The 13,565-nt window shown below is 49.4% G+C and overlaps 1 protein-coding gene across 1 annotated transcript; it reads left to right on the top strand.

The window, feature by feature from the left end:
- The first annotated feature begins 1,364 nt into the window (after nt 1-1,364).
- On the top strand, nt 1,365-13,150 carry IZUMO2 (IZUMO family member 2). Its single transcript, XM_036274109.1, has 6 exons — nt 1,365-1,596; nt 1,796-1,870; nt 5,287-5,373; nt 6,542-6,622; nt 10,131-10,257; nt 13,108-13,150. Exons 1-6 carry the CDS (start codon nt 1,365-1,367, stop codon nt 13,148-13,150), a joined length of 645 nt encoding a protein of 214 aa, XP_036130002.1.
- The last annotated feature ends 415 nt before the right edge of the window (nt 13,151-13,565 follow it).

A 13,565-nucleotide genomic window follows, 5' to 3' on the forward strand; every position in this document is an offset into this window, starting at 1 on the left:
AAAGAAAAAATATTTTTTAAAAAACAGTCAAGCCCTGGCCGGTTTGGCTCAGCATTTAGAGCGTAGGCCAGCAGACCAGAGAGGCCCAGGTTCAGTTCCTGCTAAGGGCATGTGCCTCGGTTGTGGTTTGTCCCTGGCCCCAGTTGGGGTCGGTGAGTGGCAGCCAGTCGATGTGTCTCTCTCACATCAATGTTTCTCTCTCCCTTCCTCCCTCTCTCCCTCCTGCTCTATCTGAAGATAAATACAAAAATGTCCTCCGGTAAGGATAAAAAAAAAAAAGTCTAAAGAATAATACTTTGTGTCCTGGCTGATGTGGCTCAGAAAAAGAGTTGGGCCCTGGCCGGATTGGCTCAGCGGTTAAAGCGTCGGCCTGCGGTCCTGAGAGACCCGGGTTCGGTTCCCGTTAAGGGCGCGTACCTCGGTTGCAGTTTGTCCCCGGCTCTGGTCAGTCGTGCAGGTGGCAGCCACTCGATGTGTCCCTTTCACATCGATGTTTCTCTCTCTCTCTCTCTCTCTCTCTCTCTCTCTCTGTTCCTCTCTCTCCCTCCCACTCTACCTGAACAAAAAATGAAAAAATGTCCTCGGGTGAAGTTTAAATAAATAAATAAATAAATAAATAAATAAATAAATAAATAAATAAATAAAAGAAAAAGAGTTGGCAGGTATTTGGGGAAATCTGAGTATGGTTCAGTATATCAAACCAATTTTAAATATCCTGAGTGTAAATTTTACTGTTCTAGAGTCTAAATACCTCATGTGAGTGGAACCATACAGATCTGTCTTTTCTTGACTGGCTTATTCAACTTAGTATAATGACCTCTAGGTCCAACCATTTTATAGCATACGTCAGAATCTCCTCCCTTCCCCCCCTTTTTAAAAAAATTGATTTTTAGAGAGAGAGAAACATTGATGCAAGAGCAGAACATCGATGGGCTGCTTCCTGCACACCCCCTACTGGGATGGAGCCCGAAACCCCTGCATGCGCCCTAAGGGCATCCAACCAGAGACCTTTTAGTGCACGAACGATGCCCAACCAACTGAGCCACACCGGCCAGGGCAGAATTTCCTCCCTTTTTAAGATGAATAATCTCCCGTTGTGTAGGTATACCTCATTCTGACCACCCATTAGTCCGTGGACACTTGGATTCTCGCCAGTGCCAGTGGTCCATTGCCATTTTTTGAACAAACGCATATAAACGATGTGAGCAGAGACTGCTTGCCCCGGCAATATTCAGCGCCTAGAACAGGGCCTGGCACAGAGGAGGCGCTGAGTGCTCCTCCCAGGGCCTTCCGGACCCCGCCCTTACCCAGAGGGCGGGGCCGGCTGGGGGGGGGTCTCTCTGTGACGTCACAAAGACCCTGCCATGCCTCTGCGCTGGGCCCTGCTGCTGCTGCTGGGCCTGAGCGCCCGCAGGGGCTGGGGCTGCCTGCAATGTGACAACTCGGTGCTGATGACCCTGCGCCAGCTGCGCTTGGCCATCATACCCAGCCGCTTCGGCGAAGAGCACGTGCGGGCCCGCGCTCTGGCCCTGCTGCAGGGCATGGAGGGGCCTTTCTTTCGGGACTACGCTGTGAACTCGTTTGTGGGGGTCGTGGGTGCGTGCTGGGGAGGGGAGGGTGCCTAGCACTGTGGAGGAAGGGTCACTGGGGTCCAAGCCAGAGGCTGGGGTGGGAGACACTTTGGGGACCACGCCCCCTAGAGGGGGAAGGCGAGGCTTATCCTGGAGGGAGGGAGGGGAGGGGTCCCTTGGTTCTCTAAGGGATCCGCTGGAATTTCCTCCCCTGTCTTTCCCAGGGACAGATAACCTGGACCTTGTGGCGAGCTTTATGAAGAATCAAATAAACAACTTAATGGTTAATTCTCTGAGAGGTAGGAACTAAGAGGGAAAGTCTTTCCCCAGCCCCCTTCTCCCTCCCTTTCCACCTGTCCACCATCTTCCTCTTGACTTAAAAATAAAAGCAAACACCCGTGCATAGCCTTTACTGTGTGTCTGGTGGGGTTCGAAGTGCTTTACTTACAAAAGTCTACCACTTGGAGGTGGGCACTGCCTCTCCCAGAGGGGGAGACTGAGGCTCAGACATGCCCAAGTCACACAGCCAGGAAGAGAGATGAGAATTTGAACCTGGGACATCCTGGTTCAGACAAGGTATTCCTAACCACCACCCAGGGGGTCGGGAGCAGGCACCATTCAGAGTTAGTCATTGGAGAGTCACCTGGTCCTTCTGACAGTTCCCCAGCAGAGGACAGTAGAGGAACCTGTGGATTTGGGGGAGTTGGGGAGAGAGATCTAAACCCCAAAGACCTGTCCTACCTTGAGGGATGGAGTAAGGAGGAGGACACTATGGAAGGGCCCACCAGATTTTTAAAAGATATAATGTGCGTGCGTGTGTGCGTGCGTGTACCATATGAGAATTAGTGACACTTCAACCCTAAATTCTTCAGTGGGTGATCTCCTGACAAGGAAAGATATTTTCATTTTCTGTCATCCTTGATCTGTTCTGGGATCACATATTGCATTCATTTGTCTTTAATGATACTGACATTTTTTAAGAGCCCAGGTCAACCATTTTATGACTATTATTATCTTATTGGGGTTGGTTACATTGAGCTGGAGAACCCAAGTGGCTGACCTTAGTTACTGAGTCTCCAGCCCCTCCAGAAGTCAAGCAGCTACCACGTGGCCAAGGCCCTTCCATCAGTCACCTTGTTAGCACATACTATGTGGTGTGGCCCAGGCCCCCAAGTAAAGAAGGACACTCTCACAGGTAGAACCGTTTAAGGACTTAGAGGGTTACCTACAAGGGGCTGCGCAAAAGCCAAACCTTTTTTTGGAATGTGCAGGGTTTGGACAACACAGGCCTGCTAAGTTAAACCTTTACTGCGCAATAAATAAGTCAAAAGGGGATAAACACTATGGAGAAAAAAATAAAGCAGGAACCAGGGAATAAGCAGTACTGCAAGTAGGGGTGGGGTTGCAGTTTAAAGCAGGACAACCAAGAAGGATAACACCAAAACGTCGGCACGTGAGGAAAGACAGAAGGAGGCCTTGGCCGGTTTGGCTCAGCAGGTGGAGCGTCGGTCCAGGGACCAGGTTCATTTCCAGTCAAGGGCATGTACCTAGGTTGCAGGTTTGATCCTCAGCCCTGATCAGAGGAGGCAATTGATGTGTGTCTCTCTCACATCGATGTTTCTCTCTCCCTCTCTCTCTCTCTCTCTCTCTCTCTCTCTCTCTCTCCCCACCCCTTCCCTCCCTTCCACTCTTTCTAAAAATCAATGGAAAATATCCTCAGGTGAGGATTAACAAACAAAAACAAAGTCACTGGTGTGGCTCAGTGGTTGAGCGTTGACCAATGCACCAGGAAGTCGCCGGTTCGATTCCTGGTCAGGGCACGTGCCCAGGTTGTGGGCCAAATCCCCAGTGGGGGGCATGCAGGAGGTGGCCAATCAATGTTCTCTTTCATCGATGTTTCCACCTCTCCCTTCCTCTCTCTTTAAAAATAAAGAAAAAAATAAAAAGATTATCAAGTGAACATCCTGTACTTGCATTAAAAAAGAAGCAGCAGCCCTGGCCAGTTTGGCTCAGCAGTTAAAGCATCGGCCTGCGGTCCAGAGAGACCGGGTTTGGTTCCCGCTAAGGGCATGTACCTCGGTTGCAGTTTGTCCCCGGCCCTGGTTGGGTCGTGTGGGTGGCAACCAGTCGATGTGTCCCTTTCACGTCGATGTTTCTCTTTCTCTCTCTCTCCCTCCCACTCTATCTGAACAAAATAAAATTTAAAAAAAGTCCTCAGGTGAGGATAAAAAAAAGAAGAAGAGAAGAGAAGACAGAAGGAGAGAGTAAATAGCCGTGAGAGGGTCTGGGGTCGAGGGCTGCACGTGGAAGTTACAGTTAGTGCAATCCCTGAGACGGGTCTGCATTTGGCATATTCACAGAGCCTCAAGGAGGCCAGGGAGGCTGGAGTGGGGAGAGTGAGAGGCAGAGAAGTGGAAGATGAGGTCCTAGAGGTAAGGGTAGACCCAGTAGAACCTTCTAGGCCATGGTAAGGACTTTTGGCTTCCATTCTGGGTCACATGGGAGGGTTCTGAGCTGAAGCATGATGCGAGTGAGCTGACCGAGGTTTTAGTAGGACCCCTCTGGGTGTGGAGAACAGATTTTAGCAAGGCCAGGGGGAAGGAAGGCTGAAAACCAGTGAGAAGGTGTAGTGATGGCCCAGGCAAGAGGTGATGAAGGCTAGAACCAGGGTGGTAGCAGTGGAGGGAGAGAAAAGTGATGGGATTTCTGGATCCATCTTGAATATTGAACAAATAGAATTCGCTGACATGCATGTTGACAAGTTGCATGTGGGACATGAGAAAAAAGGGTCAAAGGTAGAACCAAGGATTTTGGCCTGAGCAAGTAGAATCATGGCACTGGCATCTACTAAGATGAAGACTGGGGGTTGAGAGCAGATTTGGAGGAGCATTCTTTTATTTATTTATATATATATATTTTAATATTTTAATCCTCATCGGGGATTTTTTACATTTATCTTCAGAAAGAGTGGGAGGAGAGAGAGAGAGAAAAACATTGATGTGAAAGAGACACATCGACTGGATGCCTCCCACACAACCCCAACCAGAGCCAGGGACGAACTGAAACCAAGGTATGTGCCTTTGACTAGAATAGAATATACATACACACATATTTATAAAAATATACATATATATGTATTAGCCATGAAGCTGGAGGAAATCATGAAGGAGTGAATGTAAACAAAAAAAGGGAGGGGAGGGGAAGGGAGGGGAGGGGAGGGGAGGGAAGGGGAGGGGAGAAGGGGAGAGGGGAGGGGAGGGGAGGGGAGGAGGCAAGGGAGAGGGGAGGGGAGGGGAGGGGAGGAGGCAAGGGAGAGGGGAGGGGAGAGGGGAGGGGAGGGGAGGGGAGGGGGGAAGGGAGAGGGGAGGGGAGGGGAGGGGGGAGGGGAGAGGGGAGGGGAGAGGGGAGGGGAGGGGAGGGGGGGGAGGGGAGGGGAGGGGGGAGGGGAGAAGGGAGGGGAGGGGAGGGGGAGATTGAGCCCACCCTTTTACCACTTAACAAATGAAGAAACTGAGGGCAAAGGAAGGTGGTTTAGCCTGGGGTACTGCAGTGAATCCAAAACTAGATGCAGGACTTCCCAGGCCATAGAGCTGCCCTGTGGACCCTGAGTGATGCCTTATACTCCTAGTGAATGAAAAGGCATTTCCTCCTCCCTTCTCTTTGAGGCTGCAGATGGGGTGCTGGGTGCCTCACAAGGATCTCTTTCTCTCCTCAGATGGGCCTCTGCTGGAACAGCTGGTGATTCTTAGGGAGAAGGTGACCATGAAACTCAAGACAGTTTTAAGATTGTATGAATTAAAAGGTGCAGCATCTCTGTGCACCAAGGCCCCTCCTCATTATCTCTCCATCCCCTTCTCTCATTTTTTCTCCCAAACTCCTTCCTCACTTCCCCAATGACTCAGCCTTCTCTGCTCCTCCCCAATATTCCTTGCTCTTCTTTCCCAGACTCTCTCCTCCCCTCCTCTTCTGGTCCCTCATCATTATATTCTCAAACCGCTGTCCCAACGAAAACTCACCTCAGCTCTTTTCTCTTGCAGCCTGTGATCACAAAACTTGCGGTGAGTCCTGCTCTTGTCTACCCCCTTCTTCTCTAACCTTTTACACCTCTTTACCCTGTCTCCCACAAATCAAGCCCCACTATCACACCTATGCCATCTAGTAAGTCCCCCACTCCAAAGCTCTAGTACCTATGGATATCTGATTTTTGAGGGCTTATAAAAGTTGCAACCTGCAAAAAAAAAAAAAAAACCTACTTTGCGGGGGATTGTTGAGCAGGATAGGAGAGCCTATGTCCTAGTAACAAATCCCACATTTCAGTGATTTAACAAAAGTTTAGTTCTCTCACCCAAATTCTACCGAGGGTTGAGCAGTTCTTCCAAGTGGTGACTCAGGGATCCAGGCTGCACCAGTGTTGTAGCTTCTAAACAAGCTTTAGAAGGGAGAAACAATAGGGAATTCCTCAGGGACTTTTATGGCCAAGCCTGGGAAGTGGCTCTGCATCCCTCTCCCCACTTTCCACTGGCCAGAACGCAGTCACATGGTTGTGACCTACTGCAAAGGAGCCTGGGAAATGTAGTCTTCACGTGTGGCAGGAAGTGGAGGAGACAGAGTGAGCATCCAACCGGTCTATGCCACAGGTGGCTGCAAAATAGGAATAGAGACATGCAAGCACTTCTTTGTAGATATTTAATTAAACGTGTTTAATTTTACAAGCAGAATTTTGGATTAACTGGACAGCTGCAACTTAATTCAACTCTTCAATCAACTTTGATATATTTCATAAACATATAATACTTATTTTTTAATGTGAGTCATCGGTGCATTTTGCTCGGCTTACTCCACAACACATGGGACCTCCAAATTCACAGGGGCCAAGGGGCTCCACATCCTCTTTCCCCTTCTGCCTTCCCGCCCCTTGCCAGTCCTCTGATAGCTGCCCTCATCCCAATTCTCCCTTCCCCCTTGTCCAGGCTTGATGAAAGAAGAGGTCTTGGACTGTTTACATTGCCTGAAGATCAGTCCCAAATGCGTAACAAAGAAGTACTGTTTTGGTAAGCTCTTGTGGGTGGGGGAGGACAGGTGCATGAGAGATGAAGTCAGCCAGTCCCCGTGGATATGGGTTTCGAGGTCTCCCACGTGCAGCCGTTAGTACTGCCCTGAACACATGCTTAAGTGCGGCCCAGAAGGCGCTTTCACATCTGAACTTCATTTCCCTGCTGTTAAATAGGAAGACTCCTCTGTAACTTTACAATGCATCTGATGCCAGAAAGGCAGGTGCTAGGAAAATACTTTATTTTTAGTCAGTGCCATACCTGGGGAGTCTGAAAGAATGTGCCAAATGTATCCATTTATTCAGAGATGTTTAAAAAATACCTATCCTTAGAGCAGAGAAAATTGTACAGTGGATCTCCGTGTATACATCGAGATTGAATAGTCATGCTGGACCTTTTCATATGCTGTTCCCTCTCTCGGTGACACTGTTCCCCTGACTCCCTCATTTCAACAAAGTCTCAGAGTTTACCTCCTCAGAGAGGACTCCCTGATCACACTCCCTGAAGTAGCACTTTCTTTCAAATTATCTTGGCAAGGAACATTCCTCCAATTTGGTTCACTTATTTTATTTTTGTCACAGTGTTTTAAAAGACATCAGGCATCATTAGAGTTCTCCCATTAATAGCGTGCCTCTAAAAATAAGGACATTTTCGCCCTGGCCAGTTTGGCTCAGCAGTTGGAGTGTCCGCCTGCGGTCCAGAGAGACCCGGGTTCGGTTCCCGCTAAGGGCATGTACCTTGGTTGCAGTTTGTCCCCGGCCCTGGTTGGTCGTGCGGGTGGCAGCCACTCGATGTGTCCCTTTCACGTCAATGTTTCTCTCTCTCTCTCTTCGTCTCTCTCCCTCCCACTCTATCTGTACAAAAAATGGAAAAATGTCCTCGGGTGAGGATAAATAAATAAATAAATAAATAAATAAATAAATAAATAAATAAATAAATAAATAAATAAAAATAAGGACATTTTCTACATAACCACAATACCATTCCCACACTCAACAAACCTAACAACAATTCTTCAATATTAAATAATTCCAAGTCCCTTTTCTAATTTCCCTAGTTTTTCCCAGAATAGCTTTCTCAGCTGATTCATTCTAAGTCCAATGAAAGGGCTTCTCATAACATTCAATGGTTAGGTTTTTTTCACTTATTTTTTAAGTCTGGATGTATTTTCCTTACCACCACCACCCCCCCATGATATTGACCAACTGGGGAAAAAAGAAGGAATTTGTCTATTTGCTCCCTTAGGTATTTAACTACAACAAATATTTGAGCACCCTATAATGCCCCAAATTTAGAATTAGCAGAATGGAAGACAAATGTCTCACAGAGCCTACATTTTGATGGGGTGAAGTGTTAGTCTAGGCTCTCTCAACTTTGGCACTACTGACATTTAGGGCTGGATGATTCTTTTTTTTTTTCTTCTTTTTTTTTTCTTTATTGATTTCCAGAGAGAGAGGAAAGGAGAGAAAGAGATAGAAACATCGATGAGAGAGAACATCAACTGGCCGCCTCCTGCATGCCCCCCAGTGGGGATCAGGCCCACAACCTGGGCAAGTGCCCTGACCGGGAACTGAACTGGCGACTTCCTGTTGCATGGGTCGACGCTCAACCACTGAGCCACACCGGCCGGGCAGGGCTTGATATTTCTTTGCTATAAGGCTGTCCTGTGTATTGCAGCCTCTACCCCCTAGATGCCAATAGTACCCCTCCCCGCCACACACACACACAAGTCATGACACTCATTTCCAGGCTTCAGACATTTCCAAATATACCCAGGGGGACAAAATTGTCCCCAGCCGAGACCCACTGTTAGGTGATAATTATACATGAACAAATATGTGGGCTGATTCCAGAAGGCAACGGTGCTCTTAATGAAAACAGAACAGAACAGTTTGATAGAAAGTCCCTGAGGGGGGACCCTGGCCGGTTTGGCTCAGCGGTTAAAGCGTCAGCCTGCGGTCCGGAGAGACCTGGGTTCGGTTCCCGCTAAGGGCACGTACTTCGGTTGCAGTTTGTCCCCAGACCTGGTTGGTCGTGCGGGTGGCAGCCACTCGATGTGTCCCTTCATGTCGATGTTTCTCTCTCTCTCCTTCCTCTCTCTCCCTCCCACTCTATCTGTACAAAAAATGGAAAAATATCCTCGGGTGACGATAAAAAAAAAAAAAAAAAAAAAAAAAGACATTTCCAAATATACCCAGGGGGACAAAATTGTCCCCAGCCGAGACCCACTGTTAGGTGATAATTATACATGAACAAATATGTGGGCTGATTCCAGAAGGCAACGGTGCTCTTAATGAAAACAGAACAGAACAGTTTGATAGAAAGTCCCTGAGGGGGGGCCCTGGCCAGTTTGGCTCAGCGGTAGAGAGTCCTGGGTTCGGTTCCCGCTAAGGGCAGCTACCTCGGTTGCAGTTTGTCCCTAGCCCTGGTTGGGGTTGTGTGGGTGGCAACCAGTCGATGGGTCTCTGTCACATCGATGTTTCTCACTCTCTTCCGCCTTCTCTCTCTCCTGCTCTATCTGAAGATAAATGCAAAAATGTCCTAGGATGAGGATAAAAAAAAAACTTAAAAAAACAAACAGAAAGTCCCTGAGAGGGGAGAATGCTGCTACTTTAGAGTGTGCAGGTGGGGGGACCTCTCTGAAGAAGTGATGTCTGAGATCTCAAAGAAGTGCAGCAGTGAGGAACAGTGTGAAAGACAGAGGGAACAGCAGGTGCAAAGATTCATTGCGGTTGAGCAACAAGGACACTGTGTGGCCATTGCCGGATGGATAAAGAGGAGGGTAGTAGGGTAGCAGCCACATGGTGACCAGATCATGCAGGGCTGGTGGACCACGGTGTTTTGAATGAGAGAAGAGCCATGGGAGGGCTCTGAGCGGAAGAGGGACAGGAGTGGACTGACGTGTTAACAGGCGCCCCTGGCGGCCACGTGGGGAACTGCAGTAAAGAGAAAGGCAGGATCCCGAGAGAGGAATGAGGGTGTGGCTGCACCAGGTCAGGAGCCCAGGAGGTGGTTCAGATTCTGGATACATTTTGAAGGTTGGGCCAAGAGGCTTTGCTGACAGAATGAAAGGGTTGGAGGGAGGGGGCGAGTGGAAGACGCAGAATGGGACTCCCGAGGCCAACTTCAGGGTCGCCAGCCAAGACGCAGGCTGACTTTCTTCTTATGAGATTGTCAGTATTTTGCATTCCTCTCTCATGCTCTTGGGCAGCCGAGCTAACCAAGTCCTCCTCCCACCCCGACCCCCATCCCGTGAGTTTCTTTAGCGCTAGGCTCTTCCCTGGCACTGTGACTGCTGTGGGGGGTCAGGGGTGAGTTCACAGTGTTTATCATGAGCACGTTGAACGGTGCCTGGGACACAGAATTGAAGGAATGGATGTGGAGAGGGAGACCCCAGGATGAGGTGGAAGGCCACGTGGTGGGAAGGAGGCCCAGGTTGCTGAGTGAGCAGTGGGTGTGGTCAAGGTCAAGGCCAATGAAGGGTGGCAATGGAGGTCTCCCCTGTCAGTCGACAGGCAGCCCCGAGTGGCCCTGCAGTACAACAAAAAGAGTGGATACCTGCAGAACCAGGCCGTGCTTGGCATCATCGTCTCCGTGTGTCTGGCTGTCTTTGCCTTTGGGGTCATCGTGGCTTCGTGAGTCACCCCTGCCCTCTCCACTGAGCCCCTCACAAACAGCACTGCCCGGGATGGGTCACTATGTCATTTGGGCATCTCCTCCAAGTCACTTTATCTCTCTGTCTCTGTCTCCCTCTGTCTCTTTTTCTCTCCTTCCCGCTCTCCATCTCTTCTCTCTCAATTATCTGTCTCTTCTCTTTTCTTCTTCTTCCTCTCCTCCTCCTCCTTCTTCTCTCTCTCACCCACTCTATCTGAAGATAAAAATGGAAAAAAGTATCCTTGGGTGAGGGTTAAACAAAAAAAAGTATTTATAATAAACACATTTTCATGGGTCTCAAGCATGGACCCCACATGGCCAAGGGGAGACCTTGCCCTCACCGTCCTCTCTCCACCTCTGAGCATTTCTCCCTGCCTGTCTGCTTGTCCCCATTCAGTCCCCTCCCCAGTCTCTTTCTGCCTCTTCCACTTGCTCCTCATCCTCCTTTCTCTAACACCTGTTTCTTCATAGTCTTTTTTTTCTTGTTAATCCTTACCTGAGGATCTTTTTTCCATTGAATTTTAGAGAGAGTGGAAGGGAGAGAGGGGGAGAAGAGGAAAAGAGAGACAGACAGAGAGAAACATCAATGTGAGAGAGACACATTGAGCCCTGGCCAGTTTGGCTTAGCAGTTAGAGCTTCAGCCCACGGACCCGGTTCCTGCTAAGGGCATGTACCTTGGATGCAGTTTGTTCCCGGCCCCCGTTGGGGTCATGTGGGTGGCAACCACTCAATGTGTGTCTCTCACATCGATGTTTCTCTCTCTCTCTCTCTTCCTCCCTCTCTGTCTGAAGATAAATGCAAAAAAATGTTCTCAGGTGAGGAGAGAAAAAAAGAGAGAGAAAGAGACATTGATTGGTTGCCTCCTGTATGGACCAGACCAAGGCTGGGGATCAAACCTGCAACCCAGGTATGTGCACTTGATCAGGAATCAAACTCGTGGCCCTTTGGTGCGAGGGCCGATGCTCTATCCACTGAGCCACACAGCTAGGACCATATTCAATTTTTTTTTTCTTAAATGTTTTTCTTTATTGATTTTTAGAGAGAGAGATAGAAACATCGATGCAAGAACATCGATCAACTGCCTCCTGCATGCCCCCTACTGAGGATTTGGCCCACATCCTGGGCATGTGCTCTGACGAGGAATTGAACTGGCAACCTCTTGGTGCACCGGCCAGGCGCCATATTCAATTTTAAACAATCCCAGTGCCTCCCTCCCAGGGGTGGTGGTGAATCTAGTGTGAGCTGTGCTGGTGTGTCCCATTCTCTCTGTCTCTGCCTCTTCCACTGGGCTTTCTCTGGACCACATGCCAACGCTCTAACCGCTGAGCCAAACCGGCCAGGGCTGGGCTTTCTCCTCCCCTTCTCTGTCCCAGTCCCAAATCTGTCCCTCTCTCCTTTCTCCCCCCTGCCCCCAGGTTGAATCTGCTGTGTCTCTCACTTTCTCTCTGACTGTCTCCCTGTCACTGGGTCTCTGTTTCTGACTCCCACCAAATATTACTCACAGCCTCCTTCCTGTCCATCAGCCCTTCTCTGCTGCTTTAAATCCATCTCGCTGTTGCTACTTCCTTTCATCTCCCAGCTGCCCTGTCTCCCAGCTGTTCTCTCTTTTGCCAGCACCTTTCACACAGCTCTCCCCCTCCCCGATGCTGTAACCTCTCTTGCTGTCTTCAACTGGTCTCCATCTCTGTCTTCCCCTCTCCCATATCTGGGTTTTCCTTTCTGTCTTGGATTCTGTTTCTCTTTCCCTCAGCCTCTTGCCCAAGTTCCGTCTCGCCCCTCAGTCTCTCTGTCCGGGGCTCTCTCCCTGCTCTGTCCCCAGTCTCCCTGGGTATCAGTTCCTGTCACTGCTGTAACCAGGACACCCTGGGTGGCTTAAGGCAACACAGTTATTCTCTTAGAATTCTGAAGGTCAGAAGTCCAAACTCAAGGGCTTGACAAGGTGGGTTCCTTCTGGGAGTTCTGAGAGAGAATCTATTTCATACCTGCCTCCTACCTTTGGTGGCTGCTGGCATCCTTGGCACTCCCTGGCCCGTGGCCCGTGGCTTTCCTCCCACCCCTGCCTCTGCCTTTGAATGGAGGGTCCAGCCTGAATCCAGGATGATCTCGTTTGCTCTTAACTTAATTACATCTGCAAAGGTTCCATTTCCAAATAATGTCACATGCACAGATACTAGGGGTTAGAGCTTGGGTATATCTTTTGGGGGACACGTTCCACCTAGTACACCTGCTTCTCTCTCTTCCTCATTTCTCTTTCTGTCTTTCCCTTCTCTGAGTCTCTCCTTCTTTCTTCTCTTTTTTTTTTTTTTTTTCTTTTTAATTTTATCCTCACCCGAGGACATTTTTCCATTTTTTGTTCAGGTAGAGTGGGAGGGAGAGAGAGGAACAGAGAGAGAGAGAGAGAGAGAGAGAGAGAGAAACATCGATGTGAAAGGGACACATCGAGTGGCTGCCACCCGCACAACCAACCAGGGCCGGGGACAAACTGCAACCGAGGTACATGCCCTTAGCGGGAACCGAACCCGGGTCTCTCAGGACCACAGGCCGACACTCTAACCACTGAACCAAACCGGCCAGGGCATTTCTTCTTCTCTTTGCTTCCACATTTTATCCTCACTCTCAGTCCCAGCTTTTCACTCCTCCCTCCTCATGAGCCAACACTGATTGGCCAAGGACCCTGGGAATCTGCACAGAGACCCAGATGTCACTGGCTAAGCCAAATGAGATGGATGATTGGAGGAAAGGTTTTTTGGTGGGGTGGGGGTGGGCATCAGTTGACATAGAGGGGCCTGCAGTTCTCTTCCTAACCTCCCTGCTTTTTCTCTCTGACCAGGGCTATTACTTACAGGCAAAACCGGAAACTCCTGCTGCGGTAGGGGGGTAGTTTGGGGGTTTGTAAGGGAAAGGAAAATAAATTTAATAAAGTCTTTGACAATTTTCTCAACGTCTCCATCAGTTACTGGAAGACCCTCCCCCACTGGTCCAGCTCTGGACACCCAACTTTCAAGAGGGATGGACAGCCCTGGCCGGTTTGGCTCAGCGGTTAGAGCGTTGGCCTGTGGTCCAGAGAGACCCGGGTTCGGTTCCCGCTAAGGGCATGTACCTTGGTTGCGGTTTGTCCCCAGTCATGGTTGGTCGTGCGGGTGGCAGCCACACGATGTGTCTCTTTCACATCAATGTTTCTCTCTCTTTCTCTTCCTCTTTCTCCCTCCCACTCTAAGAAGAAGAAAAAAAGAGGGATGGACAACCTACAGTGAGAGCTTGAAGGAACAACCATTCCCATTTTGAGGG

The sequence above is a fragment of the Molossus molossus genome, unplaced genomic scaffold (assembly GCF_014108415.1).
Source record: "Molossus molossus isolate mMolMol1 unplaced genomic scaffold, mMolMol1.p scaffold_m16_p_21, whole genome shotgun sequence".
NCBI classification, from domain to species: Eukaryota; Metazoa; Chordata; class Mammalia; order Chiroptera; family Molossidae; genus Molossus; species Molossus molossus.

Excerpts from the sequence above, each read along its gene's own strand:
- IZUMO2 (XM_036274109.1), top strand. The coding sequence starts at position 1,365 with ATGCCTCTGCGCTGGGCCCTGCTGCTGCTGCTGGGCCTGAGCGCCCGC. Across the intron at positions 6,623-10,130 it reads AACAAAGAAGTACTGTTTTG|TCGACAGGCAGCCCCGAGTG; the intron begins GTAAGCTCTTGT and ends CTCCCCTGTCAG. Across the intron at positions 10,258-13,107 it reads TTTGGGGTCATCGTGGCTTC|GGCTATTACTTACAGGCAAA; the intron begins GTGAGTCACCCC and ends CTCTCTGACCAG.